This window comes from Exophiala oligosperma, assembly GCF_000835515.1.
Source record: "Exophiala oligosperma strain CBS 72588 unplaced genomic scaffold supercont1.4, whole genome shotgun sequence".
Taxonomy (NCBI): Eukaryota; Fungi; Ascomycota; class Eurotiomycetes; order Chaetothyriales; family Herpotrichiellaceae; genus Exophiala; species Exophiala oligosperma.
In genome coordinates, this window is record NW_015622821.1 from 2,131,713 (window position 1) to 2,148,189 (window position 16,477).

General features: G+C 49.8%; 7 protein-coding genes across 7 annotated transcripts; 3 read left to right on the forward strand and 4 right to left on the reverse strand.

The window, feature by feature from the left end:
* Nucleotides 1–38: 38 nt before the first annotated feature.
* PV06_04873 (uncharacterized protein) lies at nucleotides 39–3,546 on the forward strand. The gene is made up of 3 exons (XM_016405819.1): nucleotides 39–1,921; nucleotides 1,970–2,266; nucleotides 2,326–3,546. Exons 1-3 carry the CDS (start codon nucleotides 352–354, stop codon nucleotides 3,432–3,434), a joined length of 2,976 nt encoding a protein of 991 aa, XP_016264025.1. The 5' UTR covers nucleotides 39–351; the 3' UTR covers nucleotides 3,435–3,546.
* A 189-nt stretch (nucleotides 3,547–3,735) lies between these two features.
* On the reverse strand, nucleotides 3,736–4,353 carry PV06_04874 (uncharacterized protein; the record flags this gene model as incomplete). The annotated part of the gene is made up of 2 exons (XM_016405820.1): nucleotides 4,018–4,353; nucleotides 3,736–3,931 (listed from the first exon to the last, which is right to left on the reverse strand). Exons 1-2 carry the CDS (start codon nucleotides 4,191–4,193, stop codon nucleotides 3,736–3,738), a joined length of 372 nt encoding a protein of 123 aa, XP_016264026.1. The 5' UTR covers nucleotides 4,194–4,353.
* Nucleotides 4,354–4,596: 243 nt separating this feature from the next.
* Nucleotides 4,597–7,861, reverse strand: PV06_04875 (uncharacterized protein). The gene is made up of 7 exons (XM_016405821.1): nucleotides 7,565–7,861; nucleotides 7,245–7,345; nucleotides 6,998–7,191; nucleotides 6,893–6,939; nucleotides 6,659–6,818; nucleotides 6,290–6,600; nucleotides 4,597–6,241 (listed from the first exon to the last, which is right to left on the reverse strand). The coding sequence occupies exons 1-7, from the start codon at nucleotides 7,634–7,636 to the stop codon at nucleotides 4,865–4,867; spliced, it is 2,262 nt and encodes a 753-aa protein (XP_016264027.1). The 5' UTR covers nucleotides 7,637–7,861; the 3' UTR covers nucleotides 4,597–4,864.
* Nucleotides 7,862–10,217: 2,356 nt separating this feature from the next.
* PV06_04876 (uncharacterized protein) lies at nucleotides 10,218–11,222 on the reverse strand (the record flags this gene model as incomplete). The annotated part of the gene is made up of 3 exons (XM_016405822.1): nucleotides 10,218–10,619; nucleotides 10,679–10,871; nucleotides 10,954–11,222. The coding sequence occupies 3 exons, from the start codon at nucleotides 11,220–11,222 to the stop codon at nucleotides 10,218–10,220; spliced, it is 864 nt and encodes a 287-aa protein (XP_016264028.1).
* A 1,218-nt stretch (nucleotides 11,223–12,440) lies between these two features.
* PV06_04877 (uncharacterized protein) lies at nucleotides 12,441–12,881 on the forward strand (the record flags this gene model as incomplete). Its single annotated transcript, XM_016405823.1, has 1 exon — nucleotides 12,441–12,881. The coding sequence occupies one exon, from the start codon at nucleotides 12,441–12,443 to the stop codon at nucleotides 12,879–12,881; it is 441 nt and encodes a 146-aa protein (XP_016264029.1).
* Nucleotides 12,882–13,021: 140 nt separating this feature from the next.
* PV06_04878 (uncharacterized protein) lies at nucleotides 13,022–13,738 on the forward strand (the record flags this gene model as incomplete). Its single annotated transcript, XM_016405824.1, has 3 exons — nucleotides 13,022–13,196; nucleotides 13,303–13,401; nucleotides 13,542–13,738. The coding sequence occupies 3 exons, from the start codon at nucleotides 13,022–13,024 to the stop codon at nucleotides 13,736–13,738; spliced, it is 471 nt and encodes a 156-aa protein (XP_016264030.1).
* A 98-nt stretch (nucleotides 13,739–13,836) lies between these two features.
* Nucleotides 13,837–16,115, reverse strand: PV06_04879 (uncharacterized protein). Its single transcript, XM_016405825.1, has one exon. It carries the CDS (start codon nucleotides 15,838–15,840, stop codon nucleotides 14,158–14,160), a length of 1,683 nt encoding a protein of 560 aa, XP_016264031.1. The 5' UTR covers nucleotides 15,841–16,115; the 3' UTR covers nucleotides 13,837–14,157.
* Between the last annotated feature and the right edge of the window lie 362 nt (nucleotides 16,116–16,477).

The following is a 16,477-nucleotide window of genomic DNA, read 5'->3' on the forward strand; positions in this document are numbered from 1 at the left end:
CCATTACGAGCTCTCCGTACTCCGTATTGCTCGCCAACATGCGCTTACGAACCCCCGCTCAACTTCGCACAAAACTTCCAGTGTTGAAATCGATGGTCAAAAGATAACAGTGAAGCTGGCAAAAGTCACACTCATTTGCAATCGATTGCTCACCTACGAAAACCTTGTTCTGCCATCAGTTAGCAGGTCTGCGTCTTGCGTCAGCCAAGGGTGACCGATTCCTCAATGCGACTCGGATCAACATTTCCTCCTTGTCTATACATTGCGGTCTAGCCAGCAACGTTTGGGACTGGGTGCCCAGAGAGCCATGTTGTCACACAAAGGTCGCAACGTGATCATCTCTTGTAAAGCATGAGCCTCAGCAACATTCCGACTTCCCAGCTCCCGACACGACAAGCGAGCTCAGGTAGCCTCCTCCCTCCACCTCGTCAGATTCGCTTTGTGTCCACCGATGGACAACCCCACACGAAAAGAAGACGCATCAATGCTGCGTGCTTGACATGTCGCAGAAGGAAAACTCGGTGTTCGGGAGAGCGGCCGCAGTGTAAGACATGCACTGAAAACGGGCACGCTTGCTCAGGCTATATAGATCGTGCAGGGCAGGCAGATGGTGAGAAGACCGATCATGATGGGGAAGAGGAGGCTCCCGTCGCCAATACCGCTATTCAGAACCTGTCAGAAGATGTGGAAACTCCGATATATCAAAGAAGCAGTCTGGGCGGCCAGGGTGACCCTCAGCCTCAGAGTTCCACGACCATGACGGGATTGCAGGCGGACAATGGCGAGGTAAAGAGCCCTGGTAGCAGTCATACAGGCAACAGTGTCTCATCGTCCAGGAACCGAGTGCCGTACTTTCGCTATTTCGGTCCTACTGCGATCGTCCCCGGTTTCAAGCAGATGGTGGTCCAGGTCAAAGATCACAGGCAGGGACCCCAGTCAAACTCGGTCGACTCTCCCTCGTCTGGACAACGGCTCGACTCAACGCCTGTACTTGTCCGAGAAACCGCCCCGATTGACATACCCTTCTACGATGCCACCGATCCCGAACCGAATGCTCCCTTGATTACTCACCTGTGCGAGACTTTCTTCATCTATTTGGGGTGTAACTTTCCATTTCTGCAACGTGAGAGGTTTCTGAAGGACTTGGAAGACAAAAAAGTAGATGCAATTCTTGTGGACGCTGTCTGTGCTGTTGCAGCTCGGTTCTCATCCGACACCTTGCTTTGCCAGTCAAACGACCCGTCCATTCCCCTGGACAGCGAAAATAATGTTCGAAGGCCATTCCGTGGTCTTCCCTTCGGTCAGCGAGCCATAGCTGCAGTTATCGACACATTCTCATGTCCCACTATGGCTGTCACTCAAGCTTGTTTATTGTTGGCTTACGAAGAGTTTGGATTAGATCACGACAGCGGCCTATGGATGTACTTGGGCACTGCAATACGAATGGCACAGGATCTTGGTATTCAGAAGCTCGACGGTCTGCAACTCGAGGGTCGCATAGGGCCTACACCAAGTACTGCAAAACATGGCCAAGAAGGCAAGGCCGAGGAGCAAGGACGATTCGAGCAACAGCAGGCGCTCCTACGCGATCTGGGTCAGCAAGATCCTGTACAGATGCAAGACAGAAAAGCCAATGAGCAAGAACGCATTGACACCTTCTGGGCCATCTTCTTCCTCGATCGAGCAATCTCCTCCGGTGTTGGTCGTCCAGTATCATGGCGGGACAAGGATATTGAGATATCATTCCCCCATCGTCCTGATGAAGCGATAATTGATGGTCATCCCGACCCTTTTCCGCCGATGATCAAGATTGTACACATGTACGGAAGGGTAGCAGATGTACTAAACAGTATAAAAGAAGTGAGCCAGGTAACCCCAGCAGTACTGAAGCGATTGGCCAGCATGGAAAAAGATCTCACAGGTAAGTGGCACGGATTTTCTGATACGGCTTTGAACTCACCCAGACCAGGCATATATCAACGTCTTTCTCCTAAACTACATTTCAATGCGACGAATTTCCAGCATTATGTCAAATCAGGTCATGGCACCAATTTTGTCTTGCTCCATTTCTGGTTCCATACCTTGATTGTCCTGGTTCATCAGCCAACACTTTTGCATTCTTTCGAAGGTCGGATTCAGCAGCTTTTTCCAGACAGCAGGGAACTGTCAATGTCTTCAGCCAAAACTATCGCAGACATTATCGCATTTGCGGAGCTCATTGATGTGAGGAGTTTTGCAGGCAATCCTTTCACAAGTCAACCCATGTGTAGGTCTTCCCAGGAGCCTATGGCTTTCATGTCTTCCTCTGTTTGCTTATGATACTAGACGTAGCTGCATGTGCTTTTCTCGCAGAAGCTACCGCCCATACCTCGCAACCGCCCTCTCGTACAGGGTCACCACCTTCAAGTTCCCATGCATCACGGGTCAAGCAAGAAGTGAACTCTCAAAAAAACACCTCGGAACAAAAGGCCGCTTCTGCTCGGCATACACTGCTCGCAACGGCAGCCAACCAGAATTATCAACGCTGTTACAAAGGCCTCAAGACTTTAGATTCTTACTGGGCCGGTTCCCGGTATATCCTGACTGCACTTGACGGAAAGTCAAAGGGTCTAATGAGTCCTCTACTGTTCACGGCAGAAGATGTTGATGGCGATATGCCCTCGACTGAAATATCATTTACCACGCCTGGGTGGCGGAGAACGAATTCATTAACCTCCTCATTGGGAGCGTATCGTACTGCTCTGCGCAAGCATATGGCTCTCTCCCCGACAATGGATCTCAATCAAGTGATTGGGTGGTCATTAACAGGCACTGCGAATTCACCAGCACCGAGTTTTAGCTTTCTGTATCCCAATATGGGTGGTGAGAATGGTCAGGGGGCTGTCTCGGCTAATAATATGGGGGCCAGAGCAAATGTTATTGCTCGTCATCAGCAGTATGCACATCAACAAAACGCTCAGAATCGAGGTCAATCATCCTTGAACATACAAACATCGCCAAATGCTCACCGCACATTTCCGACTATGGAACAATCGACGGCAACCGCAAGTAACAGGACTGCATCGTTACCTTATGACCCTGTCTCAACCGCCGAGGCCGACCTTTTACTCGGCCTACTAAGCCCTTATGCTGGCGAAGCATCGAACGGCCCTATTCCTGGGTCCGGGCCAAGGTCAAACAACGCCTTGGGTTCGCAAAGGCCACCAGTAACATCTGCCAACCTTGAACAACAACAACAAAATTTCGATGGCTATAATCAAGATTTCAACAACATGTTTGTCGCGTCACAAGATGTTGATATGAATGGAGATGCACTCGACTTTGATTTTTCCAGCAGTGATATGATTCCGTGGTTGGAATATTTACCACAGGATGTACTGAATTACTTTGGCGATGGACAAGTTGAGCCGGAAGAATTCCCTAAGATGAAGTGACGACTTAGTAGTATGTGAAGGAAACGACCATGAATGACTGGAGTTGTAAGCCACTTGTCTGGCATGAGCCTTTTGGTAAAAAGACAGCCATGAAGTAATACAGACAGTAAATACAATACTATATCAATATATATACATAATACAGCCCGTGTGTAATGTACAGTGCACCTACTCCCACTTCAGAGATGTCAATCATTTGTGACTTTTCCGTACCACGTTTGGTAACAAGGCGCATACGGAGAACCGTGGTTTTCGAAGGGAGGGCTGAATCCGAGGGAGGTACTTCAGATCGATCCAAAATCTAAAAGGCGAGGCTCAAGCCTGTCAGGAGACCCATGGCCCCTTCGAAGAGGGCGACATTCTTCCAGGCCCCTCCGTTCGTCCAGAAAAATACCGTCACCGCCACACCTCTCCCAAAAACGCTCAACAACATTGCGTCCCGGTTGCGTTGGTAGACGGATTGTAAATACATGCTCCCGATGGTCAAAGATGTCATGCTGAGTTTCCAGAATGTTAGTCGTGGTTAAAATTCCGTACTCGGTCAATCCGACAAAGTCGAGGTACTTTTTGTGGAGGTGCATACCTAAACGCCCTGATAACCGGAACAGGGGTGTTGTAAAACACTCCGGCAGGATCCAAAGAAGGTTGAAATGGGTTGAACAAGAGGTAAACACCGTTGCCCAACAAGAAAAGACCTTGAGCCGTCATGACCACGGAAGAGAATTTGTTGGTGGTGGAGGGAATGACTGTGGTGACCATGATGATATGTTGGTTGTCGTTTGCTTTGTAGGGTATGTCGGAAACTCAACGGATGAAGGTACTATTTGTTTAAACCAGGTCGTCGGTGGGTTTTCGTAATACTGTCGAAGTAGTTACAAAGTGTCGAATTTCTAAAATGAAAAAAAAAGTACGTCCAAAGGTACGGGGTACCACTGAAGAACTAACAAGGGAGGGGGGGTTCTGACTACTCAAACTTTGAATACTCGTCGTAATCCATACTAGATTCAGAAGAAAAAAACAAAACTACAGAAATACGAAAAAGCTCGGCTTTCTTTGCTCGTATTCTTTTTGTTTTCTCCTCTCTTTTTAATTACTTCCGAGTTCCACATTTTCGCATTCTTTCCCAGATCCGGAAAAAGTGAACGACCCTCCAGGGGAGCTTCGAGTCTGAAGGTCCAAATTCTTTAGACACCTGCAGAGTAGACACTTGATATCTAGAAAGGCAAGGGAAGGCAAGGTGGACCTTATATCTTGGTGGTGAGGGGAGAATCCGAGTGCGTATTGTACACTATTCGTGCTTGTAGCTTCAAGGTAAATCACCTCGAGAGGTTTCTGCGATTCCTGTTCAACCTTATTTTCACACCCATTGGCGATATCAACCACCAAACCCGTATATATCAATTCATACAACTGTCCATCATGTCGCTTGTTCATTGATCTGGAGTCCAACTCCAACCTCCATACTCTGTGAAAGGAAATGGAGTATCCAATCCCACCATCCCAGTCGACTCGAATTGAGGTAGGTTTGCAAAAAAAGGTGCCGAAAACTCATCCGAGTCGAATCCCGCCACGTACGAGCTGGGGAGATCACCTTGACCCGTAAAGGTACCACCCATAAAGCTGCCCTGATCTGTCATCGGGTTGAAGGTATTCATATCATAAACCGGGTCAAATGCAGGCGCGCTGAGTCCAGGTTGAGCCGGGTAATTCAAATCATCTAGACTTCGATTAATACCTCCGTCCAAAGGGTTCGACGTCGTTCCGGACTGCTCGGCGATCGTCGCCTGAACTGCATTTGCCGCTTCCCGAGCACGAGCATCCCGGATGTACTGCTCCGCCGAACTCACCGTCTCGCCGACAAGGGCCGCCACGAATTGGTAAAGCATTTCATCTTCCTTGGTGAATATGTTTCTCAGACGATCGTAAGAGTTGACCATGATGACAAGGTCAGATTCGGCCTTTTCACTCAGCGGACGCTGGAGAATATTCGTGAATAAAGTCAGAAATGCCGAAAGTGGAAAATAAGTCGAAATCCAGAGGAGTTTGTGCTGCATATGACTGCCATCGAGGTAGGCCGCTGCGAGATAGAGAATGGACCTTGCCGCCGCCAGACACAATTCATACGACGATTGCTGTTGTGACCTCGACTCCTCCCGGTCCGAGAACAGATAAGACTCGGGGGTGTTCTTATCGGTGCTTTCAACTTCTGCCTGTTGGGCAACCCATAGCTCGTGCTGTGCATGAATACGGTGAATGGCTATCAAGCAGTGGTAGTAGTTAAAATGGAGAATAGCAATGGCGAATTGACTGTCCCTTTCGCAGACAATAGGATGCTCGGGTCTGGCATCTACTGGTATCTGCTCTTTCCAATGTTGGAGCTCGGCGTCAAGTTTGCTTATTGACTCGAGCCTCTCGGCGGTCGTGCCGACTCGTGAATGGACAGCATACAGCTCTCGATAAACTTTGCTCTGGATTACAGCAATGGCGCACATGTGTTGAAATGGGTAGAAAGTGACTCGCTCGCGAGTCCCGACCGAGATAGCAATCTCCTCGTCGCAAGGCTCGGTCAGGATGCTGATGCCTACGTCACAGTCATCGATAGCAGAAGGTCTGCCAGTTCGGACGCAGAGGTCTTTTTCAAAGATATACATCACCCAAAAGACTCGCTGTCGCTGTTCCAATTCCACTTGCTCAAGGCCGAACCCTTCCAGCTTCCTATGGAGACCGAGAGACGTAGCAATACGAGCCGCAGTCCCGATTAACAAGAAAGAACCTTCAGGATTCACCGTGGCTTGCATAAAGAAGGCCTTCTAGAGTCAGTATAGGATACATACGACAGATGTGGGTGGCATTACCATTGCGATCAATGTTTGCACGGATAGAAGATCGAATTGGAGGAACAGTATGTTGAAAAACATCGAATACGCATTCTGAAAGAGCTTCCAGGACATCTGCGTCAGATTATCGGTGCACGAAGGCTCCACCCTCTGAATATTCTCTCGGAGTGATTCTGGTGCAATGCAGCACCCTACGGCAAGAACAATATTCAGAGCAGCAAAAGAGGATCCTTCCCGGGCGTTTTCATCCGCATATTGGCGGTCAAATAGGGCTTGAAAGGTATCCCGGCGAAAAAGGGGATAGCTTTTGTTGAAGGTTGAGAAGAATCCTATTGAATTCGCGTCAATGCCAGAGCGTTGTGTGTGTGAAGAAAGACCAACACATACGATCCACGAGGTACACAGCAGCCTGTTTTGATGGTAAAGGGGACCGCCTGAATTGTCCATCCCACTTCCCCTCGAACCGGGCTGTTGGCCAAATAAATCCTTGTCGATGCAAACGTGTGAATAGATTCAACATTCGTGGAGAACCTAGCTTATGGCTCATCTGCAACTTGGTCAGCCATAACATAAATATAGCAATTGAGTCGCATGAAAGCACCTCAATTATCTTAAACTTACCCAAGCTAGTGACCGCGGTGAGAACAAGCTGAACCCGGACGAAGGCCCTGATCATGATACGCATGAGAAGGCTTATCTCAACGTGAGAAAGTGTTGGCGACTTACCGATATACTTTTGCTCCCCAGCATCATTGAGAACCAGATTCGACATATCTTTCTCAAGGGCTGTGATGGTGGCTTCTGGCGTAGGATCCGCCTCTTGATCGGCAATTGGCAAGCCTGCCTTGGTTGCCAGACCAGACTGGAGAAGAGCCTCCATTCTCTCGATACGACCTTCGATAGAGTGAAGGAATTGGGCCCTTTCGAAGCTTAGAAATGTTCAAGGTGCCCTGGTGGCAAGCACGGCTCCTACCTCTTCTCTTTAGTCCTCCTGGGCACAGCTGTGACTACACATGCCAATCCACGAGCTCTGCAGCTCGAGCATGGTAGGTCATTTTGACGATCGCAACGTATCTAGGCATGGTGAGTAGATTTTCAAGGATTGCTGGAGCCGAGCATGATGGGCAGTCACTGAGTGGAATAGGTCAAGCTCCTTTGCCTCACCACCAGCGCAATTCACATTAGCGAGAATGGAAGGGCACCAGCAGTTCAACGATTGAGGGGAGGTTTTGAGAGATGCAGGCCTCGATGCTATCGCCATGCTTGACTCGAATCTAGAGACATCTAACTCACTTTCATCTTCCGGCACAGATCACAACTCTGTCGGCCTCGAGGCCTCTTTGACTCGCACCGAGGCCCCTCCATTGGTATAGTCTAGGCGAGTGGGAACGAACTCGAACTGTCTCCATACGCTCGGCCTTCGGGGTTGATGAAGATGCCGCAGTCCGGTACGAGGACAATGAGGCTAAGTCGCCTCTGAGAAATGGCCTGGAAGCTTGTTGAAACAAGCATCAGGCTAAAATAATCAAGAGATATGAGTTATGCGAATCGAGCGTATCGATTGCATACCGATAAAGTGTCTAAGAAGAGGTGTTGACTTCGACGGGCGCGCCTGTTGGTGCCTGGCTTCCAATATCGTGCAATGTGGCGCCAAGAAAAATATCTCTTTGTCTGACACGGTTATTCCTCGCGCTTTTCTGCGACTTGTACGTCATTTCAAGCGGAATGGGCGTAGCTTCACCATCGACTTCACCTACACGGCTAGATTGTGATGCCTGGTCTCGACGCCTCTCCATTCGGAGTGTGATGCAATATAGATGCTTCCACTCGCGGGCCTAGCTACAATTACAAAGGCGGAGTGTCTGCATAATATGCGCTTGTATCGGTACTCCTCTCGCCGCTTGGACCTCCCATGTTGTTGATGGCTTCTCTGATATGCTTGTTTTCCTCAGAGGAAATGGCAATCGCACCAGCCTTTACATTCTGCTCCAAGTACCTGATCGTCTTGGTACCTGGGATCGGAATGAAGTCTGGTCCTTGAGCCATGATCCAGGCAAGGACAAGCTCAGTGGTCGTACATCCTTTTTTAAGAGCCAAATCCTCGATAATCTTGACCAGATCCAGGTTCTTCGAGAAATTCTCGGCTTTGAATCGTGGGAGGTGACGACGGCCATCCTTTTCGTCCAAATCATCCACGGATCTCAATTTGCCAGTCAAAAACCCTCGACCCAAGGGTGAGTACGTGACGATCGCCACGCCAAGTTCTCGACAAGTACGCAGAAGATTGGTACCACTATCTCCCTCAATGTCCAGTGACCACGGATTATATTCGATCTGGACAGCAGATACCGGGTGCAGAGCATGTCCGCGTTGAAGAGTGTCCGACGAACACTCTGAAAATCCGATACGTTTGATTTTGCCCTCTCTTCGGTACACGCCACTCTGTAAGCATTATGCCAATCATGTATTCCTGCTCATCGAACTTACCTCTTCAACTCCATCAGCGCTTCCATCGTCTTCTCAACCGGCGTCACCTTATCGAACCGATGGACGTAAAAAAGGTCGATACAACCGATTCCCAACCTTTGCAGGCTCTGATCGCATGCGGCTTTACAATTTTCGGGTGAACTGTCCACGAACAGACTGATTTTCCCTTCTTCCTCTACTTTCCAGCCTAGGCCGAACTTGGTGGCGAGGAAGATATCCTGGCGGCGTTCTGGATGCATCGCAAACCATCTACCAAGAAAGACCTCATTGTCTCCGTAACCAGCTGCAGTATCCCAGAACGTTGCACCCAATTCCCAGGCTCGATCAAGAACTCTGTATCGTTCCTCATCTGGACTGGGGACGTGGTTAGCTGTTTACCGAAGACGTTTCCGGGGCTTGTTTGTCGAACTTACGGAGCTTGGCCATAGCCTGCGCTGAGGCCCATCAACCCCAACCCGGGAGCAGGTACCTGAGGACCATCTTTGCCCAGTTGACGGGTGGGCAACTGGTTCGGAGGAGCCATGCGAAAAGTATCGGATATCAGAATGAGACTTGAGTATTGATGGCGATGGCGAAATGATCTTATGGGTCAGGGGTCAAGACAGTAAGGAAGGCATTGCAATTTCGATCCCCTTGGTCAGTCCAGCATCTTTCGTTTCATTTTTATACCTGAATGTTTGGCCAGCGTTGGGTTGCAATGAGCGTTAGTGATTCGAGTCAATGCGCTCAAGTGATGTTGACAGTGACGAGTTTTACCGAAAGACCACTCTGCAGAACCCAGTCGATGCCATGCATCATGAACTCACATGGCCTTGATTGGTGATTGTCCAGTTTCTCTATGCAGGGTAAAGGATTCTCTTCGTCGTGCTCATCTCCAGTCTCATGCAAGGCTGGACTTACCGACGGATTTTAAACTGTCCAAGACCTTGTAAGACCGACACCCTGCATAGTACTAACTAATCCCACCGGAGGACAAGGCTGCCAAACCCGCACCGCACCAGCCAGATGTCGACCACGACATCATTTCGGAATTTATGCACGGTAATAATGCCCGTTAATGTCTGAGGCTTGCCATTGCGCATATGCTCGCGGTGGGCACATGATTTGGCATGACACGAACTTCACCCGCGTCGGTTGATGTGAAATAAGAAGCCCATGCTAATGATATTGTCCAAGCCTCCCTCGCAGCACAATCCCGTTTTAGGGATGCCAGGACGCCCTAAGTTGATGGTTGCATGCGTAACACTGTTCCTTGGCAGCGCATGCAACGGTCGAACTGATCCATATTCACCGCGATGCCGCTTTTGAGACGACATCGCTACTCACTGCTACGACTAATTACGCTGAAGGCATCTCTGTGTGTATTCTCCTCGGCTACCTATCTTATCACCATCTGGGCGCAGAGACACAAAACGATATTGATACGGGCTATCGATGTGTCGTTCCCCAGGTGCTCGATTCACCCTTGAAGTTCGGCGCTTTCCTGGCCTTTGACGCGTCGGTCGGCGGATAGTGCGTTGACGAGGTTGCCCTGTCCGGCGAGTTCCAATTCCCTCGGCACGCCTTCTTTGAGCTGCGAGCCTCGTCCGAATGAGTATAGTGGTTCGGCGTGCGGGTGCAAGTCTTCCGAGACCCTGGGCGGCGACGGTAGCGACGATGCCCACCTTCCTATTCTCCTTTGTCTTCTCCTCTTTCGCCATACGAGGCCAACGACGCCCACCGCCAATAGGAGGACGATCAAGGTTGCGCCGACGCCGATACCCGCTGCGGCTCCGGCGGCAAGTGAAGAAGAACCGGACGCGCCGTTGATTGAAGGGGTGGCTGAAGGGGTGGTTGAAGCGGCGGTGGTAGGAGATGAGGTCTTGGGGTACAGGTAAGCGACGACACCGGAGAAGATCAGGTCAGTGATGGCGGACTTACCGGCGTGGTATAGATGATTGCCAAGGCAAACAAGTGTTGTCCGGGCACGATGGTCGTCTTGGTCACGACTTGGGTTGACAGACTAAAATCGGTCGAGGTGAGTGATGAGGTCACGTCGGCCGTGAACATTGAGCCGCATCGAAACGTCTCTTCTCGGTACACGGTACTTGTAATGTAGGAGAATGGCTTGACTCTGCGACCACAAAAAACAAAGTCAGCTCACAAACGCGTTCCTCTTTGATGCTTGCAAAAGCAAAGGGTAAGATGTTCCTAACGTCGGACAACAGACGACGTCCGGGTCAAGGACCGTGGCCGACACTTGGGTAAATCCCGAAGGACATTGTGAACCGGCATACGTCGCGCTGGCGCCGTAGCCGGAAGGATAACAATCGGTGACCTGTGACGGGCCTCCAATGACCACCCATGCGTCGTTACCGTCGACGTCGTCGTAATTCCACACCCACCAATCGTCGGATTTGGTACAAGAAGATACGGTGGCGGTCCAGGAGGGTGTCAAGGTCAAAGCAGGAGTTGTTAATGACATGATGAGATTTATCCTGTCTGAGGGTTCAAATGGCAAGACCCGTCGGATGGGCAAGTAAAGTAGGTAAGGGGGTGACTCTCAAAGGATGACCAAGGCGATGGTAAAAGAGGTGGATCTGCACCATCAATATCGAAAACTCCTGCCCAAGGACATACTATTCGGTACGAGACTTGTAAAGTCATCACACGACGAACAAAAAAACATGACACAGAGGAAAAAGTTATATCGACATTCCTTTTGGCGAATTCCCACCTACAGAAAAGCTCTGGAGAATACAGTAAACTGGCTAGCAAGGGGACGAAACCACAGCACTCGTTCTAAATTACCTATATATAGGTTGTGTATCGCCAATCATAACCTACCCACCAAAGGTTCATTTAGAGTTGAACAAGGGGCTCAAGGTACTCGTACCCCGTACGAGTACGCGGCATCTTTCTTCAGCTGGAACATTCTGCAAATCTCTCCAAATATTCCTCTTTCTGTGTTAGGACGGAGTGCAAACAACTAAAATTTAGTTGGTACTCCTTCCTCGTACCGTAGTGCTTGTGGAGTACCAGCGAAGATCCCGCAAGAGGTTTGGGCGATCGGATGGCACGGCTGATCAACGCCTCGCTGGATATTCCGTCCTTTTGTATCCTACCTATACTGACACTGTGATCATACTGCCATCAGATATGCAAGCTCTTTTGAGCGATCCAGCTTTGATTATTATGGCAGTAGTCAACATTCGAATGATGGTTGGTTGATGAGGAAAGAGTAAAATACTTGGCCTCAACAAAGACTTTTGAAGTTGAGGTAAGTTCTGAGTATCGACAAGTCAGGTCTACCTAGGTAGGTAAGCTTGAGGTGTGAATAAAGCCCGGATCTTTGATCAGTCCAGAGTAGTGCCCCAGATTCCAGGGGAAGTTTTGGGCACTGACCATCAATACAGTACTCCATACCTGTACCTTCGCCATCTATGAGGTAGGATTAGAATCAAAGGTCTCGAACAGTATGATAAGATCGAAGTCGCCATCCGTTGTAACCGGGAGGAAGAGGGTGAGCAAGGGCGGCATCACCTTGTTTCCTGATCGGGGGTGGGACTCACGAGCACTTTAAACCATCCGAGTACGAGTACGAATACCTTGGCAAATTCCGGTCAGCCCATGTGAGTACCAGGCAGCGGTGATAACTCTTGCGCCATTCTCTGAAGAAGAATAAATGCTTTGTCTTTAGCGAATGAATTTAATCCGGTTCACAGTGGCCGGCACGCGGATATCGCGCACCACCTACACGTTATCCAGATACGGGGGTTCCCCCAAGACAAGAGCAATTCGACGACCCCGTAATCGCAATGCGCACGTAAACCGCACGCCCAGACGGAAGGGAAGAACACTTGGACACACTTTTGCTTACTTTGGGGTATCCTCGCCCATTTCTTCTACACAGCCTCCTTCAAGAGCGAGCGTTACCGAACCATGTCTTGTCCTGCCCACCCGGGTCGGACATATGATTTGGTCCGAGAGAGCTGCAGTAGCAAACTGCGAGATGCGAGCTGCGAGGGGAGGTTGCGTTCTTTTTGGTGCCCTCACTGGAGGAGTATTTGAGTACAAAGACGTATTGTACTATACGGAGAAATGCTCTACCAGAATTGGATATATAAAACGGATAGCAAGGTAATCTGGAATCCGGGGGTAGATGGTTTGTATGTGAGATGTTATTACAAGACACGATTCTCCTCTCTTTGTCCAGCAACCTCACTCGATCAATGTGATACTTCCTCCACTACTGAAACGAAAACCTCATCTGAAACCACAGATATGATGCTCATGCATACCTCACCCCGTCATCATTATCATGATGCACCCAAGCACTTCAACCCTGACGACAACAACAACAATAACGACGACGACGACGCCGCCGCCGTACAACTGACCTCCTCTCCTGTTGAGGAGGTCGTTTCTTTTACATATGAAGAGTTGAACAAGTGTGATGGTGAGCCAGAACCAGATCGGGTGACATGATATCGTTGCATCTGTCGAGGCAGGTGGAGGAAATGACTCTTGACTGATTCGGGTTTTTTTGTTTCGGCAACGGTCAGGTACCTACGACGACTCCAAACCCATTCTAGTTGCCATCAAAGGAACAGTATTTGATGTGTCACGAAACGTGGCGTATCGTCCTGGCGGAGCGTATCACGGTATGTGGTTCACTGCCCAAGTTACCCCTGACACCCTACCACTTACCAACACAAGACATTTATTTGGGGGGGAGGATCCATTGACGTCATTGTCTGCCTTGAAACCTTACCTGCCAATGCTAATAACGACATTGGAACAGTCTACGCTGGCAAAGACCCCTCTCGCGCTCTGGCCCTGTCCAGCAGGAACCCCGAGGACTGCGTGCCGCAATGGTTCGACCTCGAATACAAGTACAAGACCGTGCTGGATGAATGGTACGCGTACTTCCAGAAGCGGTACGACGTCGTCGGGACCGTCAAGTCGGAACTTTTCAGATTGGTACGAGACCGACAGTAGATCGTCGTCCTGAATGGCAGCACATCACGACACCGGGGCCACGAGGTGCCGTCGACCGAAAAGAACAGATTTGGCATGATGACAACAGTGGTTGATGCTGCCAAAGGACCATGTTGTTTCAAATTCTGATTTTGTACAATTATTATCGTTGTCTCTTTATCATTCAAGTTTCTACACTACGCCATGCTATTCTATTCCGTGCTTTGCCATGCTCGCGCCGTGCTATACGCTGTCTTGTGACCAATGCTTCTTTATTTACAAGCCGGACCGAAACAAAACCACCCAAATGCTGAAATCGAGACCAACTCAAAAGAACTCCAATGCCACTCGCTCTAATGCTAATCACCTTGTCATCACACACTCGTCATGGTCGTAAACAGACCGGAAGAAGCAGTATTTCATTTCGACACATTCCCGAATCATGAACTGAGTGATATAGGAATGAATCTCTTCTCCGTGCATCGATCCGTCAGAATAGTGTCAACTGCAGCTTCGGTGTCATCTCCCGGACGATGTGCGGCGATGTCAAGACCGGCGCCTCTCATGACGGCCAGTACGGCACGGACATTGAGATTCAGCGTCTCCTCCGGCTCTTGGGCCTTCATCAAGTACCGCGTCAACCGGGGGAACAGGACACCAAAATCGGACTGCGAGAGGTGCGCACTGTTGGGGATGAGGAACATCTTTGGTGTGATATTGCCGTCCGACTCGACCAGAGGTGCGAATGAAGTCATGGAACTGGACGCGCTCGAGTCTCGTTCCGATATTGAATCATTGCTCGGAGTTGAGGTGCGGCTCGAGGCGGGCGATTGTGCGTCGACATCGAACGCGGTGATCCCGGCTTCTTCGATGCCGAGGTCGGATTCCAGTGCAGCTTCGTCGGGTGTTGAAGGCGCCGTGGATTCATCCGTGGAAGCGTTGGATGTTGCTACTACTGACGATCGTGAGTCGAACGATTGCATCGCCTCGACTGGATTTGCCGACAGGGCGGCCTTCATCCGGTTCAGCAAATCGGTGTACTTGTAGAATTCGGCAGTCACAATTGCAACAACGTTTGGTGGAATTTTGTCACCGTCTACACCGGCTTCGCAGTCATAACAGGGAAGTGGTCTTTCCCACAACCACTGGGTCAGTTCACCGCGCAGAGGCATGGTCCATAAGTCGAGCAGTCCAATTGGCGAGGCTGGTGTGACTTGCCGCACGAGATCATGATTGGCGGCTGGTTTGTACAGAGGTCGCCAGTCCATGTCATTCTCGTACGGTGTGTCCTTCAGTGAAGGTAGATATTGATGGTAGTAGACCGATTTGATGAATTGGACGATTGTGGCGGCACCAAAAGAGTGGCCAACCCAGCTCACCTGCCCAGGTTGGAGGTTGAGCTTCTTCTCGAAAGAAGGCATCTCCTCAGGCCTGTGGGTGCTTGAGCTGGCGTAGTTGGTATACTCTTTGCCCATGTGAAGTCCAGTCACAGCGCTGAAGAGAAGTTCAAGCTCCCACAGACGGATCCGGAGTTGCGCATTGCGCGCATTCAAGACTTCGGCCGTGGGACTATGAGCGAGCTTCTGGTATGGAATCGCGGTGGTCGAACCGTCCGCAGAACGTATGAGAGAGGTCGGCGCACTCCCATCTCGATGTTCTGGGGCGACACAAACCACGCCGAAGCTGGCCAGAGACGTACATATCGAGCTGTAAGTGTTGAAATTGCCACCCAAGCCGTGGGAAAAGATGGCCAGAGGGAATTGTGTGGAAGAGTTCCTCGGCAACAGCGGCGCATCGGCCAACACTGGAAGAGTAGTGTAGTTGATGGTGAATGGCAAGTAAGAGACCAAGGACGAGACGCGTGAGTTGGCCCCTAGAAAGCTGGCGTATGCTTGTTGCCAGGTTCGTTGCGGGCTTGGCAGCCACGGCACCGACGATTTCGAGGTCGCTGATTCTGTGGTAGGGTAGAAAATTCGGAATTTGATGGTGACAATTTTCTCATCGGGCACTGATGATGACGAGGAAATCTCTGATACTGGAATTTCGAATTCTGTCGTTCCGACTCTATGCGGTCCCGGCGGTTTGGGCAGAGACGGAATGGGGTTGAGGTATGATGAGATCATCTTGACATGGGATTCGTTTTCGGACACTCGAGAAGACGGAAACTGGTCTCGTGATGATTGATGTCTGTTTGAATCTCACAACAAAATCGGATTTGGTGGTCGTGGAACAATAATAATACACCGAAGGTCTAACGGAACTGAACGAGGGTGACAATGATGGAATCTGAAGTCTAAGGAGATGGTGGAAGTGAAGGTGAGTTTGAGAAGAAAAGAAAAGAAGAAATGTCGCGTGCTCAGCTACTTTGTTCTGCGAAGGTTTTCCTGCAACCTCGACGTTTGGCCATTACAACATCATCATGATAGGCACGGACAGGTCTTTGATGTCATTCGCATGGGTCCATTGGGTTGATTTGGATGTCCAGGGTTAGAACTTGTCCCTACCTAGGTACGGAGAACACACGAATGAGGTTACAATACTCGTCCGGACACTCCGTGCCAATATCCGCTCGTAGCATGTGGCAAAGAAAACCTGCTTCATGTCAAGAATTTCCACGTTCCATCGATTATCCTTGTGCGAATAAAAATTTATGCAACATTTTTTTTTGGCCGCTTGACGGAGATCGGGGAAAAAAAGCTCAGGAACCAGGAACAGCCAATGAAGTAGTGGTACGAGTACGAGTACGAGTACGAACGGGAA

What these genes read in the sequence shown, in the direction of transcription:
- PV06_04879 (XM_016405825.1), bottom strand. Translation starts at nt 15,840, where the DNA reads ATGATCTCATCATACCTCAACCCCATTCCGTCTCTGCCCAAACCGCCG.
- PV06_04873 (XM_016405819.1), top strand. Translation starts at nt 352, where the DNA reads ATGAGCCTCAGCAACATTCCGACTTCCCAGCTCCCGACACGACAAGCG. An exon ending in CATGGAAAAAGATCTCACAG is followed by an intron (nt 1,922 to 1,969) that starts GTAAGTGGCACG and finishes CACCCAGACCAG; the next exon opens with GCATATATCAACGTCTTTCT. An exon ending in TTTCACAAGTCAACCCATGT is followed by an intron (nt 2,267 to 2,325) that starts GTAGGTCTTCCC and finishes TTATGATACTAG; the next exon opens with ACGTAGCTGCATGTGCTTTT.
- PV06_04875 (XM_016405821.1), bottom strand. Translation starts at nt 7,636, where the DNA reads ATGGAGGGGCCTCGGTGCGAGTCAAAGAGGCCTCGAGGCCGACAGAGT. An exon ending in ATCTGTGCCGGAAGATGAAA is followed by an intron (nt 7,346 to 7,564) that starts GTGAGTTAGATG and finishes CACCATGCCTAG; the next exon opens with ATACGTTGCGATCGTCAAAA. An exon ending in TGGGGAGCAAAAGTATATCG is followed by an intron (nt 6,940 to 6,997) that starts GTAAGTCGCCAA and finishes TATCATGATCAG; the next exon opens with GGCCTTCGTCCGGGTTCAGC.